Genomic DNA, 16,009 nt, shown 5'->3' with positions numbered 1-16,009 from the left:
TAGTGAGGCCACATTTGGAAGATTGTGTACCTACTGGTGGTGTGGCAACCAGAACTGATGTGGACGCTTTGGAGAGGGTACAGAAATGGTTTACCAGGAGGTTGTCTGGTTTGGAGGGTATTAGCTATCAGGAGAGATTGGACAAACTTGGTTTTCACTTCAATATTAAGTGATATGAGGTAACCTGATAGAAAGGGACAAAATTACAAGAGGCATGGATAGAATGTCTAATCAGAGCCTTTTTCCCAGGGTAGTAACATGAAATACTAGGGAAAAATAGGTTTAAGGTAAAAAGGGGAAAATTGTAAAGGAGATGTGAGAGACAGATTTTGTTGCACAAGTGCTTGGATTGCACTGCCAGAGGTGGTGGTGGAGGCAGGTACAATAGTATTGTTTAAGAGGCATTCTGACATATATGGAAGCAGGCAGTTAACAGGGATATGGACCATGTAGAGACTAATTGTTTTTAAGTTTAGAAAAGACGTCATGTGTAAGCTTGATGGGCCGAAGGGCCTGTTCCTGTGCTGTACCGGTCTTTTGTACATCCGTCCCACACTCGACCCCATCCCCAATCACATACTTGCAACCTCCCCCATCCCATACTCACGCCCCTCCTCAATTTGCCCCTTGTCCTGTCACACCCTCCCAAATGCCTCCTCACCATCTCACGTGCCCTCACCCTCCCTACTCAGACTCACCCCAAACCCCCTCCTCCCACAATCATGCCCCTCCCACCTCCTACATTCACATCGCAATCCTACACTCACCTCCTTCCAATTCATCCACCTTCCCCAACTTTGTTCCCTCCCACCCCCTTCTCCCTCCCCCTCCCCACTTGCTCTTTCTCTCCCACACTTTCCCCTTCCAATTCACCCCATCCCCATATTCACACCCATCTGACACCCAGCCCCTAAACTCTCCCGCTCTCTGCCTCCTCCCTCCCTCCCTCCACTCCCCTCACAAAGGGACAGAAGGGAGTAGCAGGTGATAATGAGACACCTAAGGTTGGTAGAGTTGGCGAAAACTCATGAATGGGGCATGAATCATATATTTCTTATGTATTACCATGCGTTAATTGAGGAGTTTTATAAAAGTTTCTCAAGTTATCTAGGGACCTCAGATGACTCGTGTAGAACTAAGAACATTACAGCACAGGAACAGGCCCTTCGACCCTCCAAGCCTGCGGCAATCCAGATCCTCTATCTGAACCTGTCGCCTGTTTTCTAAGGATCCGTATCACTCTGCTCCCTGCCCATTCATGTATCTGTCTAGCTACACCTTAAATGACGCTATCATGCCAGTCTCTACCACCTCCACTGGCAACGCTTTCCTGGCACCCACCATGTTCTGCATAAAGAACTTTCCACACATATCTCCTTTAAACTTTTCCTCTCTCACTTTGAACTCATGACCCCTAGTAATAGAGTCTCCCTCTCGGGGGAAAAAGCTTCTTGCTACCCACCCTGTCTACACCGCTCATGATTTTGTAGACCTCAATCAGTCCCTCCTCAACCTCCATCTTTCTAAAGAAAATAATCCTAATTTACTCAATGTCTCATCATAAGTAGCATCCTCTGTACCAGGCAACATCCTGGTGAACCTCTGCACCCTCACCAATGTGGCGACCAGACTGTATGCAGTATTCCAAATGTGGCCAAACCAAAGTCTTATGCAACTATAACATGACCTGCCAACTCTTGTACCCTGTCTGATGAAGGAAAGCATGCCGTATACCTTTTCGACCACTCTATTGACCGGTGTTGCCACCTTCAGGGTACAATGGACCTGATCTCTCTGTACATCAATTTTCCCCAGGACTTTTCCCATTTACCGTATAGTTCACTCTTGAATTGGATCTTCCAAAATCCATCACCTTGCATTTGCCCAAATCGAACTCCATCAGTCATTTCTCTGCCCAACTCTCCAATCTATCTATATTTTGCTGCATTCTCTGACAGTCCCCTTCACTATCTGCTACTCCACCAATCTTAGGGTCATCTGCAAACTTGCTAATAAGGGCACCTATTCCTTCCTCCAGATCATTTACGTATATCACAAACAACAGGGTCCCAGCATGGATCCCTGCGGCACACCACTGGTCATAGTTCTCCATTTTGAGAAACTCCCTTCACAACTACACTCTGTCTCCTGTTGTCCAGCCAATTCTCTATCCATCTAGCTAGTACATCCTTGACCCCATAGGACTTCACTTTCTCCATCAGCCTACCATGGGGAACCTTATCAAACACCTTACTGAAGTCCATGTATAGGATCTCTACAACCCTTCCCTCATCAGTCAACTTTGTCACTTAGATTAGATTCCCTACAGCGTGGAATCAGGCTCTTCAGCCCAACCAGTCCACACTGACTCTCCGAAGAGTAACCCACCCAGACCCATTTCCCTCTGACTAATGCACCTAGCACTATGGACAATTTAGCATTGCTAATTCACCCGACCTGCACATCTTTGGACAGTGGGAGGAAACCGGAGCAATTCCTCAAAGAATTCTATTAAGTTGATAAGACACTACCTTCCCTGCACACAACCATGTTGCCTCTCAATGATAAGCCCATTTACTTCCAAATGGGAATACATTCTATCCCTCAGTATCTTCTCCAGCAGCTTCCCTACCACTGACTTCAGGCTCACCGGTCTATAATTACCTGAATTATCCCTTTTTAAATACGGGGACAATAATAGTGTACCTGTTCAGAGCAGCTTATGCTTCAATTAGATCACAGACGTTTTTGTGGGATCACTTAACCTGCCTACATCGGAAAGTACCTTTAAAATGAGATATAAAAGGACTTTGCCTCTCTTAAAAAAGGCAACACTACTTGTCTTTTTAAAGTACGAGGCTATTGCTGCCTGCTGTAGCCAAGGTGATGGATGGATTGACTCAGTCAGGAGAGGGGTCTAGCTGGGTTGAGGGTGCACAAGCTGAGCAACACCTTTCTGGAGACCATCTCATCTGCTGTTCAAGGGCTTAGCGGGAAATACCTCTTCTTGAACTGAAACAAGGTATATCCCAGCCAGAGTGTACCGAGCATCAAGATCAGACTGAGCACTGCAGTGTCTCGCCCACACGTCTCTGCACCAGGATACGTGCTATTGATCGCAGGAGTGGTGTTAGACATAGAGCTGAGATTCTGGCTCCATCCAAAGTGGTTTGAATGCCTTTCCGGACAGAAGTAATAACTCTGAAAAACTAAGAGCAAAAGGGAGAAAATGGGTAAGTAGCCAGCATTGTGATTCCAGCTTCCAAACGGCTCAATACATTATTTTACAACAATAGCCTGCATTTATATAGTGCCTTTAATCTAGCAGAATGTCCCAAGGTACTTTTCAGCATCATTGTAACTTCGCAAGGTGAGATCTGGGCAGATGGTAAAGCATTTAGCCAAAGCAGTAGACTTTAAGGGATTCCTTAAGTCCATCCCTAATGACACTATAGGTCAACCCATTGCAGTGGTTCAAAAAGGTAGCTATCTATCACCTTATCAAAACCACTAGGGACAGAAAACAAATGCCGGCCGGCCAGCTAGCAACACCCACATCCCACAAAAGAATTTAGAAAAAAAATCTTCGAAAGGGTAAGAGATATGCATGGAGTCAAAGACTTTGAGGAAGGAAAATCCAAAGATTAGGCTCCAGGCAGCTGAAGTGGAGTGAACAGAATTAAAGAAGATTTTAAAAAAATTATTTGTGTAAGGGAGTATCTGGCTGGCTCAGCTGCTGCCGTCTATGTATGTGGTTAGGGAGGAAGTTCCAGGATTTTGACCCAGTGACCGTGAAGGAACAGCGATACATTTCCAATTCAGGATGGTGTGTGGATTGGAGGGGAACTTGGCGGCATTCCATGCACCTACTGCCCTCTGACCCCCTAAGATGGTTGTGGTGCTGGAAGGAGCTGTTGGAGTACAGATATCAGTGTGCTGTGGGACTGCAGGAGACTAGAGACAGAAAAGGCCAAGGCCATGGATGAAGATTTTTTAAAAATCAAGGCAAAATGTAGATTAGCAAGCATGGGGTGACAGGTGAATAGGAATTGGCATCACTGACTGAGTCAGCATTTCTGTGCTGGGACTGAGTGGCTTCTTCGACCATTGCAAAGGGCAGTTCAGAGCTAACCACATGGAGTCACACGTACACCAAAATGGACAGGGTTGACAGTTCCCTCCCTAAAGGATGTAGTTGGGTTTTTTAACAATGACTGACGATGATTAGTTACATAGACACATTAGGCCAGGTCCACCTGGAAAGGATGGTAAAATTAAATTTAATTGCAGAAATAAATTTGATCAATATTTTTAGAGGGGCAGTTGACAAAGACTTTGGTTAAGAAGAGTAGATTGGGATCATTCTGAGAGCTAGAGCAAAGTTCTGATAGTGGCAGGGTTGGCCATTTGTGTGCTGTTAGATATGGAAGTGAAACAGGATTGTTCCTTCTTGAGTTTGCTGGTTGAAAACTGGAAAGTGGCAGGTGAAGGACAAAAGAAAACAGAATGAAATAGAGGCAGGAAAAAAAGACGACAACTCCAATTTCATTCTTACAGACTTACTTTTGGCCAGTCCTTTACATGCATCCACCACAAAAGCAATAGATATGAAAACTGCCAGGATCTCATCAGTTGACCTGTGAAAGACATGGAGAAATTAGATCACTGTTAGCTGAAAAACATTTAAAAAAAAACATGGGCATGCTCACATTTCTGGCAATGTACATTTGAGAGAGCAAGGCCAAGAAGGTTTACAGAGACTATTGACAGAACTATTTCATGTGAGCAAATACCCCATGTTGTTTAAATATGAGCAGGATTTCAGAAGAATCAAGTATAAAGTTTGCAGATGTCGCAAAACTTGGAAGTAGTCAGCAGAACAATAGCAGACTTTAACTGAACAGATGGGTAAAATGGCAAGATACACCAACACTTTACTGGGAATGGATTCATTTTAGAAGGGGAAATAGAAGGGGAAATAGAAAAGGACGAGGTAACTAAAAGGGTATAAATTTTAAAAAGGTGTAGGAGCAAAAGGCTGGCACAGTAAATAACTTGAGATGACCATTAAACACTATGATAAAGACATTTATTTGAGAAGCAATAGCTTTTGGCGCCCTGCTCCTTCACCAGGTGGTTACGGAGGTTAAGATCATGCTCACAGAATTTATAGCCAAAGGAGTTCAGTGTTATGGAGATGTGATACAGTAAACAACCTTAGATTAAAACTTCCATCTTTTATAATGGGATATGCTGGTTTCTGTTCTTGGATATGTCAATACCAGGACTTGTTTTAAATTACATTCTCAAGACAGCTCAGCTTTTTAACCAATAGCTGTGAAGTCTGTCTGTATCCCAGTGCTATGCCAGACTGACAAACCCTCTGTATAGTTTTAGAGTTTCACAGGGACTCATGCAGTTTCTGAGCAAAATAAAATGCAATTCTGCAAAAACAAATTCACCCCATAAGCAACAACGCAGAGTGGCTGAGCAGAAGCTGATAGCACAGATCTGTACCCATGGGAATGGCCTCTCAGACACACACACACACGCAAACCCTTCCTCACACACAAGCGCTCTCTCATATGCACACATACATCCCCCACACTCACACCAACACTTACACCCTCTCACACATACCATCACACAGACACGCTTAACCAAACTTACACACACACATAATCACGTGCACTCACACCCACATGCACACTCAATCTGTCGCTCCTACATGTGCACACATGTAAGCTTATGGGGTGAATTCGGTTTTGCAGAATTAAGTTTTATTTTGCTCAAAAACTGCATGAATCCATGTGATATTCTAAAACTATACAGAGGGTTTGTCAGTCTGGCATAGCATTGGGATACATACAGACTTCACAGCTATTGGTTAAAAAAAGCTGAGCTGTCTTGAGAATGTAATTTAAAATAAGCCCTGGGATTGACATATCCAAGAACAGAAACCAGCATATCCCATTATAAAAGATGGAAGTTTTAATCTAAGATTATTTACTGTATCACATCTCCATGACACTGGACTCCTTTGGCTATAAATTTTGTGAGCATGATCTTAACCTCCACAACCATCTGAAGGAGGAGCGGCACTCCAAAAGCTCGTACTTCCAAATAAACCTGTTGGACTGTAACCTGGTATTGTGTGATTTTTAACTTTGTCCACCCCAGTCCAACACTGGCGCCTCCAAGTTATGATAAAGAGATATGTTTCTTGGCATTATAAACAGAGGCAGAGTGTACAGAGGATTCGAAGATACGTTACAAAACTATAAAATCATTGGTTATATTCTCAAGATATGTTAGAAATTGTTGAGACTTGAGAGATCGCAGAGATGTGCCTATGAATGAGGAGTCAAATTCAGATAATGCAAAATTCCAGTTGTGTTGAAGTAGTCAGCCAATCCCATCTGCTAAGCCAATAAAACAATTGAGACCAAAAAGCTAAACCACAGAAAGAGTCAGAGGTTTTACAGCATGGAAAGAGGCCCTTCAGCCCATCTTGTCTGCTGGTCATCAAGCATCTCTCTCTCCTAACCCTATTTTCCAGCATTCCATCCATAGCCTTCGAGGATATGGCATTTTGAAATGCTCATTTAAATACTAGTTAAAAATTTTCAGGGTTCCTGCCTCTACCACCCTTTTAAACAATGAGTTCTAGATGTCCAAAACTCTCTAGGTAAGAACATTTTTCCTCAACTCTGCACCCAAACCTTTTTATCAACTTAAAGTTGTTCCCCAATTATGGGCACCTCCATGCTTACCCAATCTGTGTCCCTTAATACTTTGTTGTGGTTCTGTTCGCCGAGCTGGGAATTTGTGTTGCAGACGTTTCATCCCCTGTCTAGGTGACATCCTCAGTGCTTGGGAGCCTCCTGTGAAGCACTTCTGTGATCTTTCCTCCGCCATTTGTAGTGGTAAGATTGCAGAAGCACTTCACAGGAGGCTCCCAAGCACTGAGGATGTCACCTAGACAGGGGACGAAACGTCTGCAACACAAATTCCCAGCTCGGTGAACAGAACCACAACAACGAGCACCCGAGCTACAAATCCTCTCACAGACTTTGAGCCTTAATACTTTAAAATAATATCTCTGAGGTGTATAAAGTGTCATGGGTCTGGAGTCACATGTAGTCCAGACTAGGGAAGGACAGCAGTTTCCTTCTCAAAAAGGACATGAGTGAACCAGTTGGGTTTTTCCAACAATCGTCATCATTAGATTTTTTAATTCTAGATTTCTTTAAATTGAATTCAAATTCAACCACCTACTGTGACAGTAAGATTACCTGGGTATCTGGATTAACACTTCAGTGATCAAACACTAGGCCATCACCATCAGTGGTGAGATTTTAAACAACGTTAAGCCTTGACAAAAAAAACTTTTTTTTTTAAATACAGAAACAGATTTTGTGCTTTACGGATTTCATTCAGGATTTTGTGTTAACTGCGCAAATCAGGTTACACGGGGTTTCCCTCAGCCATCTCAAGGAATGGTGTAACAAAAGAATGCAATCAGGTCTCTTGCAATTGACTCAGTAAGATCAACAACAATCTTGGTGATGGTGGAGCAGGTTTGAGGAGCCAGGTGGCTGTCCTGTGCTCTGATATTCTTTATTCCTATGACTAGTGAAACTCAAAATGTACTGGTTACAGCACAGAAGGTTTCCAGAAGGCTTAAACAGAGATATGAAATTATTCTGAAGGGTACCATAAATGAGGCAAAAGACTTTGTGGCTGCATCAGACAACACAGAACTAAGCCAACTTGCAATAACCAGAGAGGCAATGTGAAAAAATTTACAACAAAAAAGCACATTATGAAGATCTAGAAAATCTCTGTCTCTGGACAGATTCCAAGAGTAACTTCTGAAAGGGAACTGGTTAAATACTTGACAAAGAAGAAAATAAATTGTAGAGTTGTGGAATTTGTTCGAGTTGTAATACTCTGATAATTGCCTTTGAGGATTAAGCCGTAAACAACTATTTTAAACAACACGACTGCATATAACAATTGGATAAATTAAAGGTGATCGGTGATTCTGCATGGTCACTGTTACACAATTCTTGCATCCACATAGCCTACAGGCATCCTCTGAAATAGAGTCCAAAGGAGCATCATCTTTACAAAGCTAATATTAGATTTCTTGTCATTCAGCAACAGGGATTAATCAGCACTTTAGTTCTGTATTGACACACAAACTGCTTCTTTCCATTCTCAGGACTTAGTCAATGCCTGCATATACAGCCCATCACTAGCTGCACTTGGAGTGGTGATGAGACCACACACTTCATGTCACTGTAGAGATTTTTTAAAAAAACCACTAAGGTTTGCTCAGTCACTTCACAGAGTATTTAAGAGTCAACTCTGTTGGAGGTGGGTGGGGCGGGGGGGGGGGGGGGGCGGGGTTGGGGAGGTGTATTCTTAGGCCTAAATGGGTAACTCCTGCAATAGGTGAGCCAGGTAGGCTTTTAATGATGGGTCAAGAGCTTCAGGATTCCTTCTACTGACATCAAATCATGAGGTTAGTCAACAGCCCATGCTACCAATGGCCCACTGACACAAATAACACAAGGTACAGAGATCTTTGACTCCTTCATCGGCAGAAGCCATAACGTCATCATGATCATCATGCCATGGGCATAATTCTTTTTCCTTCTAAGTCACTGGGTCAATTTTCTAGAATTGATCTTGACACTATGTACCATGAGCACTTTGGGATGAAATCCCACCAGCAGCTCTTCTATGGAGAAACAATAATTAGAAGGCTCTGTTCTGTTGCTCAGAAAGAGAGAACAAAAGGTGTCAAAGGTTCCTTCACACACTAGAACTGAGCCCCAGCTAATCTATTTCTTCAGAGTTGGAAGGAATGCCCCAAGAGGCCACAATCAAGTTAATAAAGTCTCCAGCAAGTTTTTCTTTTGCAGCTTACCTTTTGAAAAATTTCTTCAGTGAACTTAAATTAGCAATACCATAGATAATACAAAAGAAACAATTCCACAAGCCAACACAGGCGTAGAATGCAAAGAAATTCAGATTGTAGTCATCGCAGATGCCCTGGATTACTGGAGAGGGAAAAGAACATTTGATTACCAGAGGACACAAGGCAACTTTAAGGTAGGCAGGTACAGAGGAACTGAATAAGTTGCTTCCATCTGCCAATTTCCAACATCAGTTTCAGAAATACATCAGGTACCAATTATGTAACTTTAAACATAGTTTGATAAATCCATAGGGAAATAGGAATTTTTGAAATAACCATTGTGGACTCCTCAAATCAAATCGATGGCTGCTTCTGCCAGAAGGAGGAATGTTTTAGGCTGATTGGATCTTGGGTTCAATGAGTTGAAATAAGCAGCACCTCTGGTGCTTTCTGAAGAAATATTAGCTTGACTTTTGTTTTTCTGCATTAGCTTGTTGTAAATTATTTTTAAATATGATTTTCAACAGAATTGGGGTCGTAGTACCTTCTGCCATGTCAATATCATTCAAGAACCTCCTTAATAAATGTTGTTTTCAAGTACACCTCCAGTTTTAAAACCTACCCCCTCAACTAGGCTTTTGGTCACTCCACCTGAACCATCCTAAGGCTCAGAATGTACTCTCCTTCAACATCGGGGACATATTTCCTTCATTAAAAAGACATGAACAACAAGTTCTTCTTCATTACAGACTTTGTCAAAGTCTAGGTAATCCAATTCCACACAAGCCACTGATATGTTGGACCATTTACGGATTTTTTTTTAAAACAACAGAGGATGGTACCAATAAAAATCAAGGGTAAGCTTTCTGGCAACAATTATGGAAAGCAATTCTGGCATACTATGTCCAGTTCTGGTCATCCAGGAAGATTATTATAAAATGGGGGGAGGATTCAGAAGATACCTTACCAGGATATTGCCGGGTGTGGAAAGTTTGAATTATAAAGAAAGGCTGGATAGGATGGGACTTGTTTCACTGGAGTGTAGGAGGTTGAGAGGCAAACTTATAGAAGTTTATAAAGTCATGAGGGTATAGATGGTAGGTGCCTTTTCCCTAGGTTGGAGCATTTCAAGGCTAGGAGGCACGTTTTTAAGGTGGGAAGAGAGGTTTAAAAATGACATGAGGGGCAACCTTTGTTATGGACAAAGATTGGCTCATGTGGAATGGACTTTCTGAGAAAGTGGGTACAATTGTAATGTTTAAAAGGCATTTGATGGATACATAAATAGGAAAGGTTTAGAGGGAGATCAGCCAGAGCAGGTAGGTGGGACTAGTTTAGTTTGGGATTATGTTTGGCATGGACTGGTCGGACTACTTCCATGTTGACTCCATAAATACTGTACTAAACTTGGTTGTTCTTTGAAAATTGCTTTGATGGGAAATGGAAATTACTGGTGAGGTGAGTATTTGTTGCCCATCATAACTACCCTTATACCAACTCGCCTGTTGGACTACTTCAGAGAGCAATAATGTGTCAACCACATTGCTGTGGGTTCAGAGTCAAAGTCAAGACAAGCCAGGTAAGGACAGTAGATGTCCCTCCCAAAGGGCATGAGTGAACTGGATGAGATCTGACAACAAATAAAGAAAGTCCTGGTCACCATTCCTGATTGTAGTGCATAATTCCAGACTATTAACTAATTGACTCCAAATTCAACCAGCTGCTGTGCTGGGATTGAACCCATGCCCAGACACTAGCCTGGCTACAGGGCTATTAATCCAATACCAACTCTACTCATTTCTGGGGCTGTTGGTACCAAGGAATCGGTATCTCAGGTAGTTTATTTCCAACTCCAGACAGATGTAACCTGGCTTTTGATTAGTCACTTTTCTGACAGGAGATTAAATGTACAAGAAGCAGCCTTTGTGATAAGTTAGATGGAACAGTAGAAGAGGATATGAAGGGTCAAATACTGTTTTTTTTTGTTCTTTTGTGGCAGGAGAGAGAAGCCAGAAGTGTGCATTTATTGCTCAATCTCAATTATCCCCTGAGAAGTGGTGGTGAGCTGCTGACTTGAACTGCTGCAGTCCATGTGCTACAGGTCCAGCCACAGTACTGTTAGGGAAGGATGTTCCTGAAATTTGACTCAGCAACGGGAATATATTTCCAAGTCGGGAAGGTCAGTGGCTTAGAGGGGAACTTGCAGGTGGTAGTGTTCTCATGCACCTGTAGCACTTCTCCAAAGGTCTTAAACATTTACAGCATGGAAACAGACCCTTCAGTCCAACTCATCCATGCTGACCAGATAGTCCCATTTGCCAGCATTTGGCCCATATCTCCCTATGTCTTTCAAATGTTGTGATTGTACCCGCCTCCACCACTTTCTCTGACACCTCATTCCATACACACACCACCTTCCATGTGAAAACATTGCCCCTTACGTCTCTTTTAAATCTTTCCCCTCCCGCCCTAAACTTATGTCTGCTGGTTTTGGACTCCCCTACCCTGGGAAAAAGACCTTGTCTACTTGCCCTATCCACACCCCTCATGATTTAATGAACGTCTATTAAGTCATCCCTCAGCCTCTGACGCTCCAGGGAAAGCAGCCCCAGTCTATTCAACCTGTCCCTGTAACTCAAACCTTCCAACCCTGGCGACATCTTTAAATCTTTTCTGAATCCTTTCAAGTTTCACAACATCCTTCCTGTTGCAGGGAAACCAGAAACGAACGCAGTATTCCAGAAGTGGCCTAACCAATGTCCTGTTCAGCTGCAACATGACCTCCCAACTCTTATACTCAATGCACTGACAAAAAGGCAAGCATACCAAATGTCTTCCTCACTACCCTGTCGAATTGCAACTCCACTTTCAAGGAACTATGAACCTGTACCCCAAGTTCTCACTGTTAATTGTATAAGTCTTGCCCTGATTTACCTTACGAAAATACAACACCTCACATTTATCTAAATTAAACTCCATCTCCTCAGCCTATGTGCACATCTGAGCAAGGTCCCATTGTACTCAGAGACAACTACCTTCACTATCCAGCTGGTGGTAGAGCTCATGAGCTTGAAGGTACTTTCTAAGAAGCCATGGCGAGGTGCTGCAGTGCACCTTGTACAAGTTACATACAACTCCTATTGTACACCAGTGGTGCAGTAGTAGATAGGGTTCTAATCTAGTAGGTGAAAATGAGTACTGCAGATGCTGGAAATCAGAGTCTAGATTAGAATGGTGCTGGAAAAGCAATCTAGCAGGCCGCGTTGTCCTGGATGGTTTTCAGTTTGAGGTTTAGTGGTGCGGCAAGTGTGAACACTCCATCACACATCAGAGATATGCCTTGCAGATGGTGGACAAGATTCGGGGAGTAGGTGGTGAGTTACTTACTAGAGTATTCATAGCAGCTGACCTGCTCTTGTAACCACTGTGTGTAAAATGGCTGGACTGGCTAGTCCAGTTCAGTTTCTGGTCAATGGCAACCCCAAAACCATTGATAGTGGGAATTCAGAGATGATAATATTGCTGAATATCAACAGGTAAAGGGATGGTAACAGTCTAGCATTTGGCACGAAAACTATTTACCACTTCGCACGTTGTCCAGGTCTTGTTGCATTTGAACACAGAATGTTTCTGTATGTAAACAGACGTGAACATTGTGCAATCATCAGCCCCATTTGTGAAGGCAGTAGAGGGGTATTCAACAATTGAATGCCAACGGGAGACTGGCACACCAACTGGTTATTCCACCAGCTGCCACGAATGGCAAGATTCAAAGACAGGTTCAGTTTCTGATTTGCAGAACTGAGGCGACTAATAGGGGCTCGCAAATTTGGTGCTGAGTGGGCAATGAATATTCACCCTCAAACAGCAGACTATGTACAGCTGTGGAGGTTAATCCGGCTCAGCCTCAATGTAACACTGACAGCCACTGGAGCAGAAGCCTTAGTTTTAGTCCATTCTGTGCACCTGCTGAAGTTAGAATATTGTGGGGTGAGACACATCTCCTGATTCGCTCCAATATACATGGAGGAGGTCATTGAAAAGATGACATGACCATATGTTTTTTTTTAAAAAAAAGAAGCAAATTATATTGATTTAAATCAGTAAAAGGATATAACATACCATGGATGTACAAAGCAAGGGGTGCAGTGGTTAAAACTATACCCATTGGTTGACCAGCAAAGACTGCGTAGGACACTCCGCCAATGCACTGGGCAAGGATGGTTTTCTGTACATCTGCAAAAATAAAAACAAACAAACAAACAAACAAACAGGGTTAAACAGGCACTTACAGTTTGGGATTATATCGAGGTTTCAACTTCAGCTTGCTTTGCATTGACATGTGAGTTTTTTTTTCTTTATTTTATGCTGAAAATTAATGGGGAAGGTGGCAGGAATGGGCAAAAAGAGGAAGGGTGGGGATTTGGCAATCCATCATCAAGCCTTCCCTCCCCAGCACCAATTGAGCCCTTTAAGCAGTTGATGATGATGATGAACGGATTTCCCAGAAGCTGGCAGGGTTGGATGGACAAGGCGAGGAAGAACGAGGCAGTAGGAAACACAGGCAGTCTTCTCAAATGGCAAAAAAAGGTGGAGTGATCCATCTGCCAGGTTTGGGGGAGTGGTCTTGATCTGCCCTAATCTGGGGATGATCAGGGGCACTGACAGGGTTTATAGCCTAAAGTCACCACCACTGGTCAAAATAAAACCCATAAAAAGATACTTCATATGCCCACTGCTCCTGGATCTTGTAGCTGCTAGTGGCATGGCAACTCCAAGCTCCAAAATGGGGATGCAACCCATAGTGATTGCCAATCTCAGATGGACTGGCAGATACAGGCAAAGCAGGGGCACCACTGCCCTATTAAATGATCCCAGAAGCACAGCAAGGAACAAGTTACGTTTCTGATTGGCATAACATCCAGCATTTTAACATGATCTGTTCCATTAAAGCAACAAAGTCAAATATCTAAATCCAGAGTTCGATCTATTATCGAATGTGGAGACAATTCAGGCCTGAACAACAGGTGGAGATAGAGCCCAGGAATAGCCGTTGGGCAGACAAAGGGCTGGATAATGGCGACCAGGCAGAAAGAAAAGCTAACAATGGAGAGTGCAAGTAGGTGGAAATGGGTTGGCTGTGCTGAAAGTAGTCCATATAATGACAAGGGGGCATAGGATGGGTAAAGGACATGAAGGCAGTATTTAGGTCCTAAATTTATTGAACTCAATTTGAGTCCTGAAGGCTGCAGTTGCCAAGTGGAAAGTGAGATGCTGTTCTTCCAGCTAATGCTATAGCAAACCCAAGACAGAGATGCTGGCCAGGGAGCACTGGGGGCTCAAGGTTGTTTTCATGGGCTGCACATAGGTGTTCTCCAAAGTGGTCACCCAGTCTGCATTTCATCTCCCCAGTGTAGAGGAGAGCCCACTGTGAGCATCAAATACCATAGAGTAGATTAAGTGACTGGCAATAAATATTAGTCTTGTTAATGATTGCAACCAAGGATTATTGCCTTTTTGAATATTTCTGCTGCTCATATGTCGGACTGAGGACAGAACAGAGCCAATGGTCGAACCTCTTCTTCTGTGGGGGAATCAGAGATCCATTGCCATGGAAACCTAACCGCCCATTATGGTCACATGCACTGTTATGCTCTTGTGAAGTGACATATGTCTGTCAAATCAAGGAGCACCAAGGTAAAGGCTTAAAAGGAGGTGCCATTCCCTCCATCTTCCATCAGCCAGACAGAAACCACAACTTCAAGTCCGGTCACTGTTGACATTACGTAAAAGACAAACAAGAAAAAGGTCATGCCTAGGTCAACACAGGATGGAAATGGCAAATGAAACAATGCCATAAAGAAAGAAAATAAACTAAAACTGGAAGTGCTAGTAAAGGCTGACAACCAGGCAAGGTCAGCCAGTCAATACAGCAGTGTATGTAAATGGACAGTAGTCTAAAATAGGCATCTGGCATAATGTTGTGATGAAATAAGTCTTTTGTTGGGCACTTCATAGAATCATAGAATTTCTACAGCATGGAAGCAAGCTGTCAAGTCCACATCAATCATTTGAACTGCATCCCACCCAGACCCACCCCTTTACCCTATTACCTATCCCTGTAACCCTGAATTTCCCACAGCTAATCCACCTGGCCTTAACATTCCTGGACACTATGGGCAATTTAACATGGTCAATCCACCTAATCTGCTCATATTTGGACTGTGGGAGAAAACCGGACCACCCGGAGAAAATCCACACAGATACTAGGAGAATGTGCAAACTCCACACAGTCACCCAAGGGTAGAATCAAACCCAAGTCCGTGGCAATTTGAGGTGACAGTGCTAACCACTGAGCCACCATTCCAACTCATTGAGAAGTGCAGTGGGTAACCAAACAGAACTACCAATAGCAGGGACTGATCCTATATCCTGGGAAGACTTTGTAAAATATATGCTTATCATTCATTCTTCTGCTACTCTAAACTCCAACACTCCCAGACGTTAAAACTTGGGAATATTGCCAATTATGAAATTCTTCATTCAATTTACAGGCTTGACAGTGGACAATGTTTGCTTCAGGTATTCTTGCAAAAACTTTCAACTGGATGTTGCCAGGGTTGGAGGATGTGAGCTTTAGGGAGAGGCTGAACAGCCTGGGGCTGTTTTCCCTGGAGCATAGGAGGCTGAGGGGTGATCTTATAGAAGTTTACAAAATTATGAGGGACATGGATAGGGTAAATAGGCAAAGTTTTTTACCCTGAGGTTGGGGAGTCCAGAACTAGAGGGCATAGGTTTAGGGTGAGAGGGAAAAGATATAAAAGAGATCTAAGGGGCAACTTTTTCACACAGAGGGTGGTATGTGCATGGAATGAGCTGCCAGAGGAAGTGGTGGAGGCTGGTACAATTCCAACATTTAAGAGGCATCTGGATGGTTATATGAATAGGAAGGGTTTGGAGAGATATGGGCCAGGTGCTGGCAGGTGGGACTAGATTAGGTTGGGATATCTGGTCGGCATGGACAGGTTGGACCGAAGAGTCTGTTTCCATACTGTACATCTCTGACTCGATAGATACAGC

The 16,009-nt window shown here is 43.2% G+C and overlaps 1 protein-coding gene across 2 annotated transcripts in view; it reads right to left on the bottom strand.

The window, feature by feature from the left end:
* Nucleotides 1-16,009, bottom strand: part of slc4a11 (solute carrier family 4 member 11) — a 170,873-nt gene that overhangs the window by 26,947 nt on the left and 127,917 nt on the right. For both annotated transcript variants that reach the window (XM_072577275.1, XM_072577265.1), the window contains exons 11-14: nt 13,052-13,165; nt 8,939-9,071; nt 4,564-4,637; nt 3,002-3,209 (exon numbers count right to left, since the gene is read on the bottom strand). In XM_072577275.1, coding sequence (XP_072433376.1) covers nt 3,002-3,209; nt 4,564-4,637; nt 8,939-9,071; nt 13,052-13,165 — 529 coding nt within the window. The remainder of the gene's footprint in view (nt 1-3,001; nt 3,210-4,563; nt 4,638-8,938; nt 9,072-13,051; nt 13,166-16,009) is intronic.

Source organism: Chiloscyllium punctatum, chromosome 1 (genome assembly GCF_047496795.1).
Source record: "Chiloscyllium punctatum isolate Juve2018m chromosome 1, sChiPun1.3, whole genome shotgun sequence".
In the NCBI taxonomy this organism is placed as follows: domain Eukaryota; kingdom Metazoa; phylum Chordata; class Chondrichthyes; order Orectolobiformes; family Hemiscylliidae; genus Chiloscyllium; species Chiloscyllium punctatum.
The sequence above is the reverse complement of the archived record's forward strand: the minus strand, read 5'-3'. Positions and strand labels throughout refer to the sequence as shown.